Source organism: Neomonachus schauinslandi, chromosome 12 (assembly GCF_002201575.2).
Source record: "Neomonachus schauinslandi chromosome 12, ASM220157v2, whole genome shotgun sequence".
Lineage (NCBI taxonomy): Eukaryota > Metazoa > Chordata > Mammalia > Carnivora > Phocidae > Neomonachus > Neomonachus schauinslandi.
The window spans coordinates 21727119-21749861 of NC_058414.1; the positions used below are offsets into that span (position 1 = coordinate 21727119).

The 22743-nt window shown below is 35.0% G+C and overlaps 1 protein-coding gene across 1 annotated transcript in view; it reads left to right on the top strand.

The window, feature by feature from the left end:
• PHTF2 (putative homeodomain transcription factor 2) overlaps positions 1–22743 on the top strand; it is an 83552-nt gene that overhangs the window by 57583 nt on the left and 3226 nt on the right. The window contains exons 8-15 of the mRNA XM_044920219.1: positions 1295–1450; positions 6251–6469; positions 13215–13343; positions 14657–14929; positions 15135–15266; positions 18094–18180; positions 21301–21456; positions 22457–22552. Coding sequence (XP_044776154.1) covers positions 1295–1450; positions 6251–6469; positions 13215–13343; positions 14657–14929; positions 15135–15266; positions 18094–18180; positions 21301–21456; positions 22457–22552 — 1248 coding nt within the window. The remainder of the gene's footprint in view (positions 1–1294; positions 1451–6250; positions 6470–13214; positions 13344–14656; positions 14930–15134; positions 15267–18093; positions 18181–21300; positions 21457–22456; positions 22553–22743) is intronic.

Below are 22743 nucleotides of genomic sequence, written 5' to 3' on the forward strand. Positions count from 1 at the left end.
AAGGCACTTCATAATTTATAGTTGATGTTTGTTAAACCCTGTCTTCTCTTTCCTCATTTCTATGTGTGTGTGTGTGTGTGTGTGCGTGAATTTGTTTAAATAGAACATCTAAATTATTTTAGAAACTGAACTAGGAATCTGGCTTTCCATTCATGTTCCCCAAAAGAAAATATTACCTTGTTTTTTTCTACCTTCATTACCTTTGGTGTCAACACATTTGTTTTTAATTTGAAAAAAATTCTTATTGAGGATATTTGTTAAGAATAACAATTATTTGTTTACTTTTCCAAAATAATAATGAAATCTTGCATTTATTATAACAAAGCCTAATGTAATATCATCTCTGTCTTTGTTTTGCTGAATTTTTTTGGTTAAATAATTTTTTCTTTAGAAAACTTACAGTTAAAAAAAATGGCCAAATTAAAAGATGTTGCTTCGTTACATATAGAAATGGGAGCATGAACATTTGTGTTGATTCTTCAATTTTGAGTGAAGTATGTGTTAACTACTTGACAATACATGTGTTTTCAGTACCAGTAGCTATACAATCAATAGCATGGGGCTTCAGTGAAATAGAATCCCTTATTCTGATTTTGGAGTTTTGAAGCATTTAGCTCTCTGATAATGTGAGCCTCACATCACTATCATCACTCAACAGATAAGTTTTCAGTCATACAGCTTTCAAACACATTTTCAGCTATTTATTACCTACTAAAGTTATATGAGAGGAACATGAAAATATCAATAAAACTTAAGCTCTGGGGACTCTCAATTTCAGAATTTCCAAAATCTGGATGTCTCTTACAAATTGATACGTACATAATGTTGTCTGTCTGATACGTACACGCATACAACTACTATTTACTTCCTCCTGCCTCATGTCATTATTAAATCAGTAATGGTCTTAAAATTGATGGCATTTGGGGTTTGTAGAAATAGTATAATTAGTTCAGCTCCGTTTTCTCAGCTTCTTTTAAATGGTCTCTGTTCTACCTTTATCCTATTTTATATTCTTAATTTTCTAAGCTACTTCAAATCCTTTCATGAACAGAAATGTTATAGGACAATATTTGACAAATGGCTGTTGAATTACTCTTAAAGTTGAAATGACAGAAGAGTCACTAAGACGTTTTTAAAGAAGATCAGGTAATACTAATCAATCACTTTGAGGTTTTTGAAGATTATTTGAGGGTGTACGCACATGTGTGTACATATAATTTAAAATTTTACAGTTTTAAAGCTACAAATTCAGTCATAAATTACCAGTAATTCTATTTGTGTACTCCCCCGCTAGGATACTCAAAGGACAATAGCAAATGTCTCTGATGAAGTCTCCAGTGAGGAAGGTCCTGAAACAGGATACCCATTACGCCGTCACGTGGACAGGACTTCTGAGAGCATTCTTCGGAACAGAAAGTCACACCATTATAAGAAACATTACCCTAATGAGGTATATACTTTGTCCTTACGTATATGTATACGTACCTATTTTATGTGTTACTAATTTACAATTTCTTTCAACAATTGAATATAATTATTGAAATAAATATTTCCGATCAGTATCAATTATCTTGTTATATTGTCTGGATTTATAGGGTAGCAGTTTTAGATTTCTGTCCTGCACACATGATAGAGAGCTATACATTTGTACTCATTTTGTGCATTATCTCTGAAGACTCATCCATTCAGTTTGTTGTTTACTTCTAAAGACAACCACCCTAGAGAGACACTTTGTGAACTCCTGTGTTCAGTCTTTTTCGCAGTTTGAAAGGCTTTATAGCTTCTGGATCATAGCAGTTATCATTCTAAGTGACTTTCTTCATGTTACTATCACTAGTTATTAAGTTGCCCATATTATAAAATTCAATTCTTTTTTCTTCTTTGATTCTTTCTTTATTAATATTTGTTTTTCCCTAAACCCTTTTCCAACTTTATCACATCTCTTGGAAGTCATCACATCCCTTGAAACTATTTAAATAGAAAAAGAATTTCAATTGTATTTTTAATTTTTATTGTAAGGACAGAACATTTCATTATCTCACTTCAAGGCAAATGGCACTTATGACACTTTTTTGATAAACATTGCCTTCTCCTCCTTCGAGAGTATATTAGAATTTTTTTCTTGATGATTTAGGGCTATACTTTTGAAAAATAAGATATTATGCTGTTCTGGAGTGTGAATACCTTGATTGTTTTAAGCTTAGAAGAGTTACTTGTTCTTCATACAATCTTCTCTGTGGTTGTATCTCTATTTAATCTTAGTGGTGACTCTGGCTGTGTTTCTTCTCTCAGTGGCTTCCGTTAGACACACACTAACGCCACTGTGTCTGCTCATTGCCTTCACCCAGGTCATCTGATATACTGTCCCCTTATCCTTGTGAAATTCAGTCTTGTGAATTTCTCACTCAGAAGTCAGTTCGTACTGGAAGGGATTCAGGGCCTTCTATAGAAGGAGGTCTTTAGTCTCCAATAGATAAATTCTTTTAGAGGTAGTATTCTCACCCCATAATCTTTGCTCTCCTTGGTTTGCAGCTATATTTTGAACTCTTGAGGTTCTTGAAAGGCAGAATAATATTCTACTGATCTTAACTTTTAAATAAATATGTTGCCTAAAATCTTCTGGGTTTCAAGCTAAGTAACACTGATAACTAGCTAGTTAGCATTGATTGTTTTAAATCTTTTTTTAATGAAGTAAAAATTACCTACAATTAAAACCTGGACTTCAAATTCTTTATCTGCAAAGTAGGAAGCTTTAGACTAGAAAATATCTTAAAAGGTGCATTTCAGTTCAAGAAAATTTTGACTCTCCCAAATCAAGCCAGCCTCACAGGGTAGTTTTAAAAAGCAAAACAAAAACTCCTTTGAAGAAGTAAAATTGAGACAGGATATGGGTAGTGTTGTACTGTTGTTTGACATCTTTATGTATGTATTATTCTGTTCTCTTCAAATTACTGGTGATATTTTTTCTTTAAGAGTGAGACACAAAGAAAGCATTTTGGAAAGCACTTTGTGCCTGGGTAGAACTCATGGTCTTCCTATAAAATGACTGGTTAGGGACACAGCCACTTGTTATAAGCCTCCCATATGTCAATATCTATAGATATACTTTTTAGGGGTTTTTAGTTTTTCAGGGAGAATCATCCAATCTTCTGGTGGTGTGGGAGTAGTAGATATTATACTAGGCTGCCATAGTGTTTGGCATCCAGGGGATTGGGGATGAGGTGGCGATCTTGTCATTTAGTGTGTAGACTTTCACTTAACTCCCCTTCCTTCCACCCCCACCCCTGCCCCAGTTTCTTGCCTTTTTCTGCTATCTGCTGTGTATATCTGGTTGTCTTCTCGTAGTCTCCTGTTGGGAAGATGGTGGTGGAGTTACTTGATTATCTGGAATAGGAGGTGTCCTGTGGAATTGATAACTTCCTTTAAGCATTTGCCCTGTTTCCTACTTTCTCCTGCTTTGTTTAACTCTACAAGCATCTTTCAATTTTTATTCCCTATTGAAAATTAGCTTTTCATCTAATGAAGGTAGCATTTGATGGGAAGCATAATGAAGAAACCATGGGCTTAGACTCAGAACATTTAAGTGACTTTGGAAAAATTGTTTAACTTCTCTGAGTCTCAGTTTCTGCATCTGTACGGTGGAGAGAGGAGACTAGCTTCCTCAGATTGTTAGTATTAAATAAGATTATGCACAATTGCCTGGCACAAAGCATTTATGCTGTAAATTCTTAATTCCTTCAAATAAATAATTTTTCTCCCCTTAATTTGATTATATGCTCAGTTTTAGCTATCTGTCTAAAGATTTAAAATAAGCAGACCAAACCAAATTAAATGAGCTGTTAGCTATATTCTTTAGTTCAAAAATTCCCAATTTTTAGCCTTTTTTCAGCAATTTTTAGTGAAATTCAAAGTGGCCATTAATAACCTAAATGTGGCAGGTAAAATTCTGTTTGACATATAAGTGGTTATAGGTCATAATTTTTAGATTTTACATTTGTAAAGTGGCCCACTTTTTAATCAGTATTTGGCAAAATACTTTTACAAAGAATTAAAGATGCTTCCTATCCCTGAAATCATCCATTAGTTTCAGTTAAATAATTATCAGGTCTTTAATCTTGTTACTCATTTCTGCATCTGATTAGCAAGTCTGCATCAGAAATTAGTCATAGGTAATAAGCTAGCTTTTTCAAAAATTTTAAATTATCAATTACTGGTTACTTAATTCTTTCTGTGCCTTACTACCTAATGAAAACAGTTGTGATAAAAACTGTGTATGCTTCAAGTATTCTGGTTGACGTTAGTGAATCAAACATTTTTGGAGTGTTTTTTATAAAACAAAGCAGACTGATTCTTACCTTTTTTCTTTCTGAATTTTTTTTCTTTTTATTTCTCTACTTACTTTCTTGCTCAACTCTTTCAAAACATTTTTACTTCTCCTTCAAACAGATAATTCTCCTCCCATAAATAAATCCCTAATCAACACACTAAATATTATATTCATGGTGCCCCATTCTAAGATCAATAAATTATCAATCACCTGTCTCATTCATTCAAGATATTTTGTTACATATGGTAAGAGTGGCAAAAAATAATTGGTTTTTGTCTTCTGTTGACTTACAGTGCATTTGAGAGTTACGACTTACTTGAGAATATTAAATACATGAACATTTAATAACACAGACAATATTATAGATGCTGAATACCAATGTAAAATGTATCATCATGGAAATAAATAATAATAACCTCCCTTTAGGAACAAAGGGATCACTCTAAATAGAAGGCTTCCAAACTAACATTTGTGGAGCCTCTGCTTTGTACCTGGTTTGTATTAAAAGCTACAGTGCTCATTTAATTTTCAGTGTCTCTTTAAGATAGATAGTTTTATCCCCCATTGCCAGAAGACTAAACTAAGGGTCAGAGACAAGGTAAGCCAGCTAGAAAGGGATAGAAATGGTGTTTTCCTGACACTTGGTTGAGTAGGCTGTAAAGGAGAGTAGGATACAAGGTAGACACATAATCAGAGTCTAGAGGGACAAAGAACAAGCTGTGTTTAGGGGCTAGGGAGGAGCCCACTGTCACTGGAGGAGAGGGTTATGGTAGGGACGAGTGGAGAACAGAGCCCAAAAGTAGCACATTTGAAGACAAGCTTGCTGGTGAAGGAATCTGAACTTTATCCAGGAGAGCAGTGGAAGTCACGGAAGGACTTTGGTCAGAGGAGTGAAAAAAAAGCTCCCTTTAGGAAGATTCATCTGGAAAATAGGAAAGGCCTTTCAGATAGTGGTCAATTAGGAGGCTCTTTATAGCAAACAAGGTGTGGATGATGAAGTCTGAACTCTGATGATATCCTGAGAAGAAGAAAGGGATACATCTAAAACATTTGAAAGGCAAAATTGACAATCTTAGTGACAGAGGATAACTAAAAACAAATCTGAAAATTTCAGCATACTTGGCTGTAAGGATGGCTATTACCATTCTTTATTCAGTAAAAGTTATTTTGAATTATTAAATCAAACTTTTACTCAAAGTATTTATTTTGTACAATAACAACTCCTAGGAAAAAAGTAAATTGATTAAAAATTATTTAACTTGTGCCTTTTAGTTTTTCACTTTTATACCATAGATTATCTCAAAAATATGAGTTGGCATGGGGATTAACATAAGAATAAAAAAAATTAAAAAAAATAAATAAATAAAAAATAATAGCTATCAAAAAAAAATATGAGTTGGCAATTACCTTCCTGGTATAGATTATTTATTAATTTTACATCAATTTATTGAACTTACGTTTGAAAAACAAAAACAGTAAATATATGAGATCTACTCTTGCTAAAAAAAAAGACTAGAGTAAGAAAATAACTCCATTAAACACATCAGTTAAAGTTGGTTAATATTCACTGATAATATAATACCAATATATATACTGATAAAATAATAGCCATACGAACTTAGGCTAGTCTCTGCCTTCCTGAATTTTGAACTTTGTATAAAAATTTAGGAGGAAACAGGCACAACCTTTGCATGCAAAACAACACTTGAGCTGAGATGTGAAATCAAATAAATTTTGATATGAGGAAATTTTGTTATTCCTTAAAAACTAACATATTTTTAATGTTTTGCTCTCAGTCCCACTGTCATTTGACGGTGTATTTGTTGTTGTAGCAAAAAGTAGCAATGTATGGTTCTGATAGAACCCTTTGAGTTGGAAAGGGTACATAAATTGTATTAATGTCAAAGAATATCTTGATTTCAGGATGCCCCTAAATCGGGTACTAGTTGCAGCTCTCGCTGTTCAAGTTCCAGACAGGATTCTGAGAGTACAAGGCCAGAATCGGAAACAGAAGATGTATTATGGGAAGACTTGTTACACTGTGCAGAATGCCGGTCATCTTGTACCAGTGAGACAGATATGGAAAATCCTCAAATTAATCCAAGTGTGAAAAAAGAATATAGAGACGACCCTTTTCATCAGGTTGGTTTACAGCATTGGGTTATTTGGGGCTCTCAGTCCAGCTTTTTTGAATGTATGTACAAATTTTACTGAGGTGAAGAAAAAGCTTACATTCAATTAAAGTAGAATTCCTGTGGGTTTTTTTTTTTTTTTTCTTTTTATGTGAGCTGTGGTCTGGCTTCATTGGAACATAGAATTTCAGTATTTATATTATGGTTTTGTCTGTCACCTTGCAAACGTATGTTCCTGAGAGTTGTTGGTAAATGGAGTTTTATAAGTCAAATTGTGTTTTAGATGCATTAGTCCTTTTCTCACTCAGCATACTTCATGGATCAGCACCCGTGGCCTTAACTCCACTTATAAGATTATAATTCACAAATCTGTATCTCATGAATATCAGATTTATATCTCCCAAGAGCTTTAGCAATGCTCTCCAACAGAAGTCTAATGAGAGTCACCTATGTAATTTTAAGTTTTCTGGTAGCCTCATTTAAAATGTTTAAAAAGGTGAAATTAATTTTAATATATTTTACTTAACCCCATATGTTCAAAATATTGTCACTTCACCAAATAACCAGTGTGAAAAATACTAATGAAATATTTTACTTTTTTTATACTACATCTTCAAAATCTGTTGTGAACCTTTATAGCACATCTCATTTGGACTAGCCACTTTTCAAGTGCTTAGTGGCAATGTGTGAGTAGGGTGCCATATTGCACAGCACATGTCTATGCCGTATCTTTTTTTGAATCTCCCACCAGTATCTCAAATTTAACCAAACACCCCATCTTCCCTCATAAATCTGTTTTTCTTATGGCTCTCAAAATCTTAGTGAATGACATCTCCATCTATCCACTCACCAGTCCGGAAACCTGTGGTCATTTAAAATCCTCACTCTTCCTCTTCTTTCTCTTACGTAATTTCTCATCAAATCCTAATAATTAAACCATCAACTATGCTCTTAGAAAATTAAAGTTAGAGGGGAGCTTACTTAATCTGCTAAAGGGTAGCTACCAAAGAACCTTCTAAAAACCTATCATATTTAATAATGAAATTTTAGGAGTATTTCTGTTAAATGCAGAAACATGTCAGAGATACCCATTATCACTGCTTTTTCTATCAAAATCCTACCAGTTATGTTTGTCTGTCTGGTTGAACTTAGACTGATTTAAAGTCCACAGTAAAGAGCAAAATGTTGAGCATAACTAAAACAATTTTGGAGAAAAACAGGGAGACTTTCCCTACTGGATATAAAATTTTACTTTAAAAGTATAGTAATTAATAAAGATAGTATGGTATTATAGTTGTATGCTATGGCCTGAATGTTTGTGCCTACCCCCTCCCACCATCAGTTCATATGGTGAAACCTAATGCCCAAGGTGATGGTATTTGGAGATGGGGCCTTTGGGGGATGATTAGGTCATAAGGATGGAGCGCCCATGAATAGGTTTAGTGCCCAAGGAAAGAGACCCCAGAGAGCTCGCTTGCCCCTCCCACCATGTGAGCCTACAGCAAAAAGAGGGTAGTCTGTGAACCGGGAAGTGGGATCTCATCAGACACCAAATCTGCCAGCACCTTGATCTTGGACTTCCCGGCCTCCAGAACTGTGAGAAAGAGACGTCTGTTGTTTCTTAGCCATCTAGTCCATGGTATTTTGTTATAGCAGCCCAAGCAGACCAAGGTAGTGTATAAACAAATAGACCAATGGGACATAATAGAAAACCCTGAAGTAGTACGTGTCTATGTGGGTCCCTAATATATGACATAAGTGGCATTACAGCTAGTGGGAAAAGGATGGACTCTTCAGTATATAGTTGTAGGTCAAATGATTACACAAAAATATATTCCAAATAGTTCCTAAATGTGAAGAAGCAAACTTTAAAATATTTTCAAGAAAATATAGGAGAAAAATCTTAGTTACTCTTGATAAGAGAAGAAATTATGTTTTATTTTATTTTATTTCAGTTGATTTTATTTTTTAGACAGAGAGGGTGAGTGGCAGGTTGGAGGGGCAGAGGGGCAGGGAGAAAGAGAATCCCAAGCAGGCTCCACACTCAAGAGAAGAATTTTTTAAAGAAGATACAAAAAACACAAGCAAACATCAAAAATGAAGGGATTGATAAATTTGAATATCCTGAAATTTAAAATTTTGGGCTACAAATTAAGCCATAAACATTGTTAAAAGATGGGGAAATAGAATTGAGGGAATGTTGTGGTCCCCATTGCCCTGAGATGTGAGATAGTTAAGCATATGTGTACGTAGGGGGAAATCAGGAGGGAAGGACTGAAGACACACTGGAGAAAAAGTTGTTGAATGAGATTTCTTAAGATTCTAGAGGGGAAGCATAATTAGGAAGTTTTGCCTTCGATAGGAAGGAGAACACATCTTCTGCTGAGATAGGAGGAGGAAGTGCACAGAGAAAGTAGGATGATGAGGATGCAGGAGGTCTATTAACAGTAAGTGAGATGATAGGATTGGGGGGCTTGTAGATGGTGGTGAAGGCTCGAAGTTACCATTTGTGGGAAATGGAGAGTATGTGTGCACATGTATTCAAGTCAATGAACACATTAAGAGTCACACTGCCATATTGTTGAGGGTCCAGCTAGAATCTGAAACCATGAGTTTGTGGTTGTCCAATCCACACGGTTGTGTGATACTCTGTGGAACACAGTTGCGGTAATCAGTAATAGCAAACATTTAAAAGGCATTCACTATCAGCCGGGCACTGTGCATAGTAATCCTGATGCATTATGTCATGTAATTCTCACAACCTATGACAATGCAATGCATTTTGTATATATTTATTTTGTAGATGAGAAAAATTGAGGCTTGGAATTAAATAATGCACCCAAAGTCACACAGTGTAGGTGCTCAATAAATAGTTGCAATTCAAGGTACAGGAGAGGCCAAGAAGTAATGGATATGGTAAGCATCTAGACGTGTTAGACTGAGAAGGAAATGAAACCAAGAAAGGACTGATAGATTGAAGGATAGATGTGTTCAGAAGTGTTTTAGAATTGAAGGTTTGAGACACCCGGTAAGAGGAGTTGTGGTTGAAGACTTAGTTCAGAAGTTGAGCAATTCAGTGTGTTGACAAGATCCGGGCTGTGGCCATGGGAGTAGCTGAAGGTCCCTGGATTTTAAGAAGTAAAGAAAACAATGAACAATCCATGAGAATAGGGTGTTGGATGAGTCATCTGGAGATTCATCTGCGTCGCTGAGCATAATAACTGGAATTGAGGTTTCAGAAAATGCCTGAGAGCTATTTTCTCAGTGATACCATAAAGAGGCATAGAAGCAGGGACCAGGTGTTCTTTTGCTCATTGTTGAATGTGCTTGGTACATAGTAGGTGTTTAAATAAAATCGAGTGAATGAAAGGAAATAACATTTTTTTAATGAATGCTGTACAGAATAAATTGGCCCTAAATCTATCACCATTCTGCTCCTTTTTTGATAAGATTTTTAATGTTCTAGTCTGCATATTAATTTTAGTATCATAGGCTTACATTGGTTTTGCTTTTGGATTAAAGACTTGATTTTACACACATTTAGTATTCTCAGGCTTCTAAAAAATAACCTCAGTATTTTCAGTTTTAATAGTAGCCATGTAATGGAAATTAGCTCCCTTTAATGAAAAGCTACCAGTTTTTTTCTTATTTGACTGAGGTCTGTATTAGGTTTGGAGGACCGTTTTCTACCCACCATAAAGACTAAAAAATCCCTCGTTATGAAGAAACAATGAGCATTTGAATCCATGTGTTCTAGTCAGGATGTTACCAAATTTGTAGTTTTGTTTTGTTTTGTTTTGTTTTTTCTTTTCTTTTTTTTTTTTTTTAAAGATTGTATTTATTTGACAGAGAGCGACACAACGAGAGAGGGAACACAAGCAGGGCGAATGGGAGAGGGAGAAGCAGGCTTCCCGCGGAGCAGGGATCCTGACGTGGGGCTCGATCCCAGGACCCTGGGATCATGACCTGAACCGAAGGCAGACGCTTAATGACTGAGCCACCCAGGCGCCCCTGTTTTGTTTTATTTTCTTTGGCAATAGTAACTGAAACATTTCTACAGCAGAAAATTTCTCTCCTCTAATCATGGCTGAGTATATAATGAAGTATGAGGCCATGTTCAAGTGAAATTCATTTTTCAGTAGGAAAAGCCAGATTTTAATGTGTACAGCTCCCACAGGTAGAAACTCCAGTAAAGCAGTTGTCATGGTGAATTTACTTAAAACACACTATCATTTAAGTGTTAAGGTTTTCAGGCAGTTCTGAATGAACACAGAGCAAAGCAGTTGAGATTTTGAATGAGGATAAAGAACAATCATTAAAAGAGTTCCAAATTTTGGGTTGAAAAACACTAAGAAGAACCTATGTGATCAAATTATAAAATGGAATTATTTGCTCTGTTTTCCTTGAGCCTTTTTGAAAAATGTTTCATGTAATGTTGTTCTTCATACACTGTAGGCAGTACATGTTTCAACAAGACTGTTACTTCAGAATATATTTCACACACACAGATACAGGGTTGGTTTTTTTTTTTTTTTCAATTAACTCTTTTTAAATTCACCAGTTTCTAGTTGCTCTTTTTTCTCCTGCCTTCGGGCTTTCTAGAAATAGGAAGATGATATCAAATGCTAGTTAGAGTAACTGCAAAGGTAGCTGGGCAAAATGAATACTTCTGGAAGGAGGGTGAAGAACTTCTTGAATTCCTATTTCTGTCTCTAGATGGACCTTCTTGATATGCCTTGCTTCATGTAATTGGGAAGCCTTTAATTCACTGTTAACAGACTGAGAGTTTAAAAAGATTAGGAGCCTGTAAATCAGGGGTGGAAACCTTGCCTCTCAGACTTCATACTCTGTATTCAGCTTGTCCCGCTTGTTCCTGGCTTTGTAGTTCCGTTCCATTTCGTAATTACCTAGGTTTCCATGGAAAGTTGGATATGTGTTTTGGTACAAATTACTTCTATGCTAGCTAGAATATTTTGTGGAATATTTGTGGAATTAAGTGGATAGTTAATAACTAGTATCTTACAGTTTTTAAGGCTCTCCAGTAGTGAAATATATGCTGTGATGGTTAATGTATATTAAAATACTAATCTTTGGAAAAAAGGTAAATATTCAGAGGAAACTTCTTCAGAGTCAAATAAACTAAATGTAAAAGAGCTTTGCCAATAATATGGCTACTGGCATTACATCAAGAAAGTTAATGTATAAGTCAGAATGTTAATAACTTCCCATATCTGTTTTCTTACATATTACTGAAGTATTATTTTATATCTTTAATCAAAATGAATCAATACAATTTTATTCTCCTTACAGGAAAATACTGTATTTCTTAAGTTTTCCAAAAATCTTTACCATATTTTAATCACATTTTTATTCTTCAGAGGATAAATATAACTATAGTAGATTCTTCTGTTCATTGTTAGAAGTTATTTTAATGAAATACATTATATAAATAAGTTAGCAATACTGTAATGTAAATAGAGTCATCCCATTTGGGGTCTAATCTTCTAATGGTAACTTCTTTTATCAATATCTGACAATGTAAAGATTAGTGTTGTATTAATTTTGTTGCTATCTTTAATCCCCAACTATCCTATTTTGAAGTTTTATTTATTTTTTTGAAGGTTTTATTTTTAAGTAATCTTTGCACCCAAATGTGAGGCTCGAACTCACAACCCCGAGATCAAGAGTCCACCAACTGAGCCAGCCAGGAGCCGTGCAGTTTTATTTTTTAAATTATAAATCTAAAACAAACAAAAAACCCCAAACTTAAGTGTCTGATCCTTTGTATTAAGGCTTTCAGTTTTTCTTTTCTTTTTCTATTCTTGCAACATTGAGAGGTGTTTTATTCTTGGGAGAGTACTTCTAGTTCCATGTGCTTCCGGTTGCAATATTTATAACGAAAAAAAAAAAGTTAAATCGATCCTTTGGGGAATGGCTAGACTAAAATATCAGAAAAGTAACTAAATCAAATACTGAGGCTGAAGGTGTGAGGGAGAGTCTCTTTCAGGATGAGATTGTGTCACCGTTTGGTCTTCCAAAAGGTTAAATAGACCTCTCATGTGCTTTTGTATTGAATGACCATAAGCTTGAGAGTCAGTAATATGAACAAATTGATAGCCATTTGTCTTGGAACATTAGTATATTAGTAGCTATGTAGACAGATTGACAAGCTGAGTGCTTTTGCTGACACATTTTAGAGGATTTTTGAACAATAGCTTGCCTAACTAATACTGTAATGTTACAGGAAGTTCTTAACTTATATGCTTTTTATTTTTTTATTTATTTTTTAAAGATTTTTTATTTATTTATTTGAGAGAGAGAATGAGATAGAGAGAGAGAGAATGAGATAGAGAGAGAGAGCATGAGAGGGGGGAGGGTCAGAGGGAGAAGCAGACTCCCCGCTGAGCAGGGAGCCCGATGTGGGACTTGATCCCGGGATCCAGGATCATGACCTGAGCCGAAGGCAGTTGCCTAACCAACTGAGCCACCCAGGCGCCCACTTATATGCTTTTTATAACTGTGTAATTTCATATGCCATCTGCTCAATGTATATGCTAATTAACATTAAGATGGAATTTTAATGTCACTGATGTTGGGTGTGTGTAGATACACATATACCCATATATATATACGTGTTCTATTTATAAAATATGTGTATTCACCAGTTTGTTTTTTAGTGTAGTTTATATATACACACACATTTTATTTATGAAATGTGACAAATGTATTCACCTCTTTCTGTTTATTTTTTGTAGAGTCATTTGCCCTGGCTCCATAGTTCCCACCCAGGATTAGAAAAAATCAGTGCTATAGTGTGGGAAGGCAATGACTGTAAGAAAGCAGACATGTCCGTGCTTGAAATCAGCGGAATGATAATGAACAGAGTGAGTTTTTAAATTCTATTCTTTTAGTTCAAGAATAAGACAGTGATTATTAATACATTAAATAATTACTAGGAGGTTATATTTACAACTTACTCATTTCTTCAGCCTGAAAAAGACAGTTATTTGTATTTGGCGCTCTGATTTAAATAGTGATTTATCACCAAACCACTGTCATCTTTTAGTGTTTTCATTCTTCTCACCAAGAGTAGATGGTGCAATCTAAAATTTCCTTCTTTTATGTTTAATTCTTTCTTTTGCTTTTCATGGATCAAACTGAGGAGCTGCTAGACACACAAGTGTTGATGAAGGCTTATTTTCTCCTGTGTCATCCCTCCTGCTTTATTTATTTCTTAGTACCCCAAAAATTCCAAAATACAATATTTGTCTTGATACTTGCTTAAATATATAGAAGTAATGCAGCTAGTGGTGTAAAAATCGTGAGTAGTTTGAGGAGGTAGAGTACAAACACTATGGGTTTTAATTTCCATTTCTATTAAATTGTGTCTTTTATCAGACACAGTTTTTAAATTTTGTCTGATTCCTCTGGAAGCTAGTCATGATTTAACTTGCAATTCTAAATTTCTTGTCTGTTGTTCGTTGTGTGAGAACTATGGTGCACACTTTCTGGAGGACAGAAATGAAAGTAACTGCTCTAGAAGTTGATCTCTTTCCTATTACTAATGCAGAAGGAGTCTCTGGAGATTTGGCTCTAGTTAGTTCTCCATACCTTAACTGCCTGTGAACCAGCAGGTCATTTACAGAATGTATAATATGATGATTGAAAGTTAGCTGGGATTTAAGATCCCTCATAGTCCTACCAGTCTTATATTTCCCATTATTTAATTTCCAATTTCCTTTTCTGTAATTCCCCTTTTCCCCTTTTCTTAATTTTTTCCCCCTATAACATACTCTGTCTTCTGAAATGGTTTTAGAGTTTAAGGAGAAATCCATTTGTATTTTGTGCTCTTTGAAGGAAAACACAAATTGCAAATTTATCAAATAAGTAGAATTTATAAGTTTTGTTTTTATGAACTGAGCTTAAGTGGATATGAGATCTCCTCATTCTTTTTAATATTAAAGTATATATGAATATTTCTAACTTTTGAAAACTGAAGACATAATGACTTAGTTTCCCTGTAATGTGCTCTCCAAACTTTGAGTAAATTTGAATTTCATTATTCATGTATTAAAACTCATATTTTAACAAAATGTTTCATATGGCTATAAATAAAATAATGGTTAATAGGAATTCATTTTACTGTAGATAAAATTTGTGTACTTTTTTTTTTCTTATTTTCTCTTTCTCTGTAAAGGTGAACAGCCATATACCAGGAATAGGATACCAGATTTTTGGAAATGCAATCTCTCTAATCCTGGGTTTAACTCCATTTGTTTTCCGACTCTCCCAAGCTACAGACTTGGAACAACTCACAGCACATTCTGCTTCAGAACTTTATGTGATTGCATTTGGTTCTAATGAAGATGTCATAGTTCTTTCTATGGTCATAATAAGTTTCGTGGTTCGTGTATCTCTTGTGTGGATTTTCTTTTTTTTGCTCTGTGTAGCAGAAAGAACTTATAAACAGGTGGGTATAATACAGAATTCTGAGTAGAGAATATTTTATCCTTTTCATAATATTTAAAGAATTCCTGAAGTATTTTAGTATTTCATTAAATCATTTTGACCTGCTAATTGTTTTCCTGTTTTGTTTTTTTAAGACATATTTTGTCAATTTTTGTTTTTCTATGGTAATCTACTTGAAAATTAATCCTTACCCTAATCTTTTTTAGCGATTGCTTTTTGCAAAACTCTTTGGACACTTAACATCGGCAAGGAGGGCTCGAAAATCTGAGGTTCCTCATTTCCGGTTGAAGAAAGTACAGAATATAAAAATGTGGCTATCTCTCCGGTCCTACCTTAAGGTAGAATGACAGTGATAAAAGTACTCTTAACATGCGAACTCCCTCAGGGTTTCAGTCTTTTTGTCAGTATGGATGTGTATCTCGGTGTATAGTTACCTGTGTACTAGGGTGGTGCTGTGTGGCCATAATTAGAGGTCTTTTCAGTCCATATGCAGAAACTGGTTCTTTAGAGTAAAATACCTGAGGTCTAAAAGGCTTAAATACGGGGCGCCTGGGTGGCTCAGTTGGTTAAGCGACTGCCTTCGGCTCAGGTCATGATCCTGGAGTCCCGGGATCGAGTCCCGCATCGGGCTCCCTGCTCAGCGGGGAGTCTGCTTCTCCCTCTGACCCTCCCCCCTCTCATGTGCTCTCTATCTCATTCTCTCTCTCAAATAAATAAATAAAATCTTTAAAAAAAAAAAATTTAAAAAAAAATAATAAAAGGCTTAAATACGTTTTAGGTAGGTTATTCAAGATCGGATTATCCTAAATATATCTTCTTTTAATTTATTTTTTAATTGAAGCATAGTTGACATACAGTGTTACATTAGTTACGGGTGTACAACATAGTGATTCACCCTCTCTCTGTGTTGTGCTGTTCTTACCACCAAGTGTAGCTACCGTCTGTCACCGTACAGCACTATGACAGTACCACCAACTATATTCCCTAACCTCTGCCGTTTATTCCTGTGACTTACTCCTTCCGTGACTGGAAGCCTGTACCTCCCTACCCCCTGCACCCATTTTGACCGTCCTCCCACCCCCCTTCCCTCTGGCAACCAGCAGTGTGTTCTTTGTATTTATAGATCTGATTCTGCTTTATATTTGTTTATTCATATGTTTTGTTTTTTAGGTCTGACATTTATCTTTTTTTTCGTAGATCTCACCAACTTCTACTCATTAAAAAGCTTAAAGATTTTGTTTCTACCTAGAATGGTTATCAGAAACCAGCAGAGGGAGCCCACTGCTTAAAAAAAGAATTAAAAAAAACTAAAACTAATCAGTGAGTAGCCTCACTGAAGTGGCCTATTACTATTTAAAAATATTAGCTTGCAATTCTAAGCCATTTTTCTCATGCTGTTCTTTTCCTTTAATCTTTTTAAATAACTTTCCTAATTATGGAAGTAAGATATAAAAACTCAGGAGGGAAATGGGAAACACCTAAATTAGGTTTAGGAAAGCACTTCTTCTGAGGATTATTTCTTTGTTGCATTAAGACACAATGATTTTCATTATTAATGGAGTAATCAGGTCTTAAATAAAGTTGACCCAAAGACCAGAAACCCTCTGATATACCTAGATCTTTATTTTTTTGAAGTGACGATGAAAGAAGTAAAAAAAAAGTTTGCACTATTTGTCTACCCTTCTATTTAAAAAATTCATAATTCTGTTCATTGATTTAACTTGTTAGTCTCCATTGGGAAATGCTAAAAATTGGCTTCGATTATTTTTGCCCACTATGGCTTTTCTGTTGTATGGAGGGACGAATATGATCTTTGTTATGTAGCTTAGTAAGAAGCCACCTGGAATTCCTCCTCATTATCAACCCTAAGTAGGTGTTGCATTCTTTTGTACATTGTTTGTTTTATTTAATAAGCATTTATTTAATGTTAACCATGTAATAGCCACTACTGATGACATGAAAGTCCTTATCTTTAGGAGCTTACATTTCAGCGAGGGAAACATGTAGCCTAGACCTAGGAATTATCCTTGGTATTTACTTCCCTCTCTTGCATTTCCAACATCCAACTTAACACCATTTCCCACCCTTTCTACTTGCAAAATATATCTTGGGTCCATTTACTTCTCTTTGTTTCCATATCCACCACCCTAACTGAAACTGTCAATCATCTGCTTTTGGGCTGCTGTAGTTGCCTGTTAACTGGCCTCCCTGCATTTCGGTTCCCTACTTCCAGTACATTCCTCAGTCTGCCACCAGCAATCTTTTCAAAATGTAGATTTCATCATATAATTCTTAAAACTTTTTGGAGGTTCCCCATTGCTCTTAGGCTGAAGAACAAAATCTGAATAGGGCCTGTAGTGCCCTTTGTGACCTAGCGCTTGAGGATAGCCTCTCTCTCCTTTCATTTTGAAACACTTTCCTCTCTTTATTCCAGCCACACTAAACCGCTTCAGTTCTGTAATTGCAATATTATTTTTCCTGTTTTGTGCTCTTGCACTTGCCTTTCCTTCTGCCAGGAACACTGCCATGTGCCATCGTGCCCTGGCACCTTATTTTGGCATAAATACCTCTTTATTAGGGAGATCTTCCCAGGCCATCTTCCTAACTTGTAATTGAGAGTTAGGAGTGTGAAATGGGAAAGATCTCCCTAAGGAAGTGATATTTACACCAAATTCCCTACCAGTTTTCTCAAAGCATCCTTTACCTTTCCTTTAATAGCACTCGTTACAATTGATCACATAGATCTGTGGTTATAAGCTTGATGTCTGGCCTCCTGCTAGTTCCTGTGAAGGGTAGGGACCATGTCTGTTTTGTTCTCTGCTATATTTCCAGTACCTAACACAGGGCCCCATTCTGAGCAGGTGCTCAAGAAACATTTGTTGAATAAATGATTAGTGTTTGACAAAATATTTGGAATGAAATGAAATGAAAAATGTGGAAGTTACGCCAAGAATTCTGTGCTATGTATTCGCCATCTTGACTGTATTGCAATCCTCAGGAAATAGTAACACTTTGTAATTAAAATTTATCTGATAAATTAGGTATATTTTCAACATTGTAAGCTATGATCAACCTGCAGGGATGGATCAACACTTCAATTGAAAGCATGGAATTAGCTGCTAATTAGTAAATATATTTAAAAGTGTTTTCCCTTTTTTTCCACAGCGTCGAGGTCCTCAGCGATCAGTTGATGTAATAGTTTCATCTGCTTTCTTGTTGACTATATCAGTTGTGTTTATCTGTTGTGCCCAGGTGAGTTGACTTGTTCCAATGTGTAAAAATTAGATAATCACATCTATAATTATTTAGCTCCAGAAGGCTTTCTAATAATAATAAACCTAGTTATACAAGTTTTAAAATTGACTTTTTGCAGTTTATCTGCAAATACAGTCTCAGTGAAAAGGTAGAATAAGAAAAACAGCCTGCTCACCAGCACAGGAGGACAATAAGAAAGCTCATCTGACTCTGCCTGGACTGACAAGAATGAGGGGGGATACGTCTCTCCTCTAAGAATATATAACTGTAGGTCAGCACTTATTATAGGTTCAGGGTTTAAAATGTACATTACAGATCTTGTCCTGTAACCTCTGTGTCAAGAAGTTAATGTGAAAAGTGGTCCTAGGTTCCTGGATACCTGGATACTTGGCAGAAATAAAACCAAGGTTGTTCTTAGGGGGATGTGACTTCAACCTAGGCCTCCTAGGATTTCCACAGATGAAGCCCCTTCAGGTTTCAAAACACTGTGAAGAGACAATCCATCGTGAGTGAGTCAACAGACCAACAAACAGCGGGATTAGATCTCCAGCTACCTCAGATGATAGACTGATCAGATAGGAACTGTAAGATAAAGACATAGATAACACTATGGAAAAAGGACAGACAGATTTGAAAAAGAACTGACAGCACTTCAGAGAAATGAAAAATACAGTTATTGACATTTAAAACACAATAAACAATAAATAGCAGATTGAAGACAGCTAAAAATAGTGAATGGGAGATGGAAGAAGTTACCCAGAATATAGGACAGAGATAAAGGGATGGAAATATGAAAAGGAGATTGAGATAGATGGGAGATCCAATAAACATCCAGTAGGAATTCCAGATGGAAAGAAGGAGAGCAATATTTGGAGAGATAATGGCTAAGAGTTTTTCTGTATTGATAAAAGACATTAATTTCAGATTTAGGAAGCACAAGAATGAGAAGGAGCAATAAAAGTAAATCCACACTTAGACATGCTGTGGAGAAGCACAGAACACCAAAAACAAAGAGAAAAATCATAAAAACAATGAAGAGGAAAAGACTGATTTCTTTTTTTTTTTTTAAGATTTTATTTATTTATTTGACAGAGAGAGACATAGCGAGAGAGGGAACACAAGCAGGGGGAGTGGGAGAGGGAGAAGCAGGCTTCCCCCTGAGCAGGGAGCCCAATGTGGGGCTCCATCCCAGGACCCTGAGATCATGGCCTGAGCCGAAGGCAGGCGCTTAACGACTAAGCCACCCAGGTGCCCCGAAAAGACTGATTTCTGTACTCACAATTCCTTATCACATCTCAGCCATTTCTTCTGGGTTTAATTTCCATGTTCCTGGAGTACATGTTGTAGTAGTTCTGTCTCTTAGGAACATAAAACCTTTCTATGCCTATCAACAAAAGACACATGGATCATAATAACTCTGAAAGGTTTTGAATGTAAGATAGAAAAAGCTACTGCAGGCAAAAGAAAGCTGGTGAGTTCATATTAATATTAGATGAAATAGACTGTAGTCTAAGTACAAGGGATAAAGGGAAACGACAAAAATTAAAAGAATAATTCATCAGGAAGATCTAATAATTCCCACCTTGCATGCATGTAATCATATAACTTCAAATATATGTATAGACAGCCAAAATCAATAGCACTAAGGTGAGAAATTGTAGAAAAAAACCTCATTGGGAGGTCTCAACACATTTCTTTCAGTAATTCATAGATTAAACAGATAAAAAAATATAATGAATATATGTATGTAAGCAACAGTTAAGATTTTGTTCTAAAATCAGAGAATACATATTTTTTTCAGGCACAAGGACGGTTTATAAAACTTTCCCATGTACTTGGACACAAAGTAATTCTCAGGCCACTTGATCTAATGCAGTTATAGTAGGAAACAATGACAGCAGCAAGAAAACTCATGCATTTGGAAGTTTTAAAATGTACAATAACAAATGTTTAAAAAGAAAAAGCACAGTATATTAAACCATAAGCTACTGGCACAGGAAGTTTTTTTTAAAAGAATGCTAATATAAGTTACTTTATATTGTTGAAATTGAAAGCTTCAGCGGACAATTTTGTACAAATGCATAATTTATTAAAACTGACTCAAAACATAATTGAAAATCTGAGGAGACCTATTACTATAAAGCAGTATTGATTCAATAGTTTAAAAATTTGCCACCAACAAAAATCCCCTAGACCCACGTGGTTTTACAGTTGAATTTTGCCAATTATTCAGATAACAGCTCATTATATTTTTTTAAGATTTTATTGATTTATTAGAGAGAGAAAGACACAAGCAGGGGGAAAGGGCAGAGGGTGAGGGAGAAACAAACTCCCCGCTGAACAGGGAGCCCGATGCGGGGCTCGACCCCAGAACCCCGAGATCATGACTTGAGCCAAAGGCAGACGCTTAATCAACTTAGCCAACCAGGCGCCCCTAAACAGTTAATTCTAATCCTACACAAAGTATCTAGAGAATAGAAAAAAAGGGAGTATTCCCCACCTCATTTTAGGTGACTCAAAGAATCTTGATAGTTGACAGGAGAGACAATATGAAAATGGGAAACTATGAACTAATTTTTCTTGTTAACTTCAATGCAAAATACTAGGGAGATGAAGCCAGCAACTTAGGAACAATAAATATGCCATGACCAATACAGTTTATCCCTGGAATGCAAAGATTTTCAATTTGGAAAACCCCGAATCTGGCTTGAGCTCCTTTAGTTGATTTTTAGAGGAGAGAACATCTGATCATCTCAACAGGTGCAGAAAATAAATTGGTGAATTTTAGTGGAGATTCATAATACTGGAAAGTATGTTCTTAATCTGATAAAGTAGATCTTTAAAAAATTAGAGCAAACATTGTTCATATGATATTTATTACCTTAGGGGTATTTACTTTAAATTAGGAATGAGACAGTTATCCTCTCTACCACTTCTAGTCATGGGTTTTGCTTATGTTTTATGTGTTTGAAATATTCCATAATAAATGTGGAATGTTTTTAAAATGTACTACTACATTCATGATCCATTTGTATGAAATAAAATGTTATTTCCTTTTAAAAAGAAATTGTTTGAATCACATTGCTGTTTCCTGTTGCTTTTTTCATACACTTTTAGTTGCTTCATGTGCATGAGATCTTCCTTGATTGTCACTACAATTGGGAGCTAGTAATCTGGTGCATCTCGTTAACGCTTTTCCTCCTAAGATTTGTTACCCTTGGATCAGAAACAAGTAAAAAATATAGCAATACCTCAATATTACTTACTGAACAGGTGAGAATGCGTGTTTATTCTGTTACAAGTTAATGTCTATAATCTACATATTAAACTAAAAATCTTTTCATTTACTTCAAATTTTTTAGGAACCTGTTAGATTGCATTTGTGTTACAAAACAAAACTTGAAATTTGATAGAACACAAGCCTCATCTTCAGTGTTCCTGCCTTGATGCAGATTTCAAATCTAATTGCTGTTTTTCTGTTTCACTTTTATTTGACAAGAAGGAAGTACTATTTATAGAAATGATGAATTTTAAACCATTAGTGGGATATATTTGCTTGGCAGTGTAGCAGAGCCATATTTGAATAAGTATGAATTTTTATTCAGTAGGAAGGGTAAAGCATAATAATTTTGATGGTTAACTGTATTTTGTATGAATTTGTTTAATATTTTCCTTACCATTTCATAGGAATTATTCAGAGAAACTTACATCCAATGGAAACCTTTTTAGTGTTTTTGTCAGGGATAGTTTGATTTTTAAAAATCGGTAACCCTGTCACAGGAGCTCAGTTAAAGGGAAAGGGGAGAGGAACAGACAAACCAGTTGATTTACTTTGCTCTAGTTCTCACTTATTCTTGAGGTTGCTTTTGCTCTGGGACTACAGTGTTTCACCTATTATTAAATAATGACATCCGGTTTGCCTTTCTTGTGTCAGCTTTCATTACATTTGAAAATTTAAATAAGTCCTTGTTTTCTTATTATAAAATAACATGTTTATTGTAGGAATTTGGACTATAAAATATAGTATGAAGGAGAATATTAATGTCATCTGTAATCTCAATAACCAGAGAACCACCACTAATATTTCAGTGCCTGTCTTTCAGTTCCTTTTAAAAATGAGTATTGTAATTTTTAAAAAATTTTATTATGTTAATGTTAGTCACCATACATCATTAGTTTTTGATGTGTTGTTCCACGATTCATTGTTTTCGTATAACACCCAGTGCTCCATGCAGTAAGTATTTTTAACTATTTATTCCTTTTTTATAAAAAGATAAACCTCTACTTGAAAATGGAGAAGAAACCTAACAAAAAAGAGGAACTGACACTAGTGAATAATGTTTTAAAGCTGGCTACTAAACTGCTAAAGGTAAAAATGAAATTGAAAATGGATATAATGTAGAATATGCTGTTCTGACATTATAACTGAGTCTTCTGTTTGCAGATCCTACCTTGTGTTTGGTTTTTATGATTATCCAAACTGTTTCCAAATTATATTTGAACACATTTATGCCATGTACATTTTACTTACTGTAAAACGAATCAAAGTAATCCAAATCA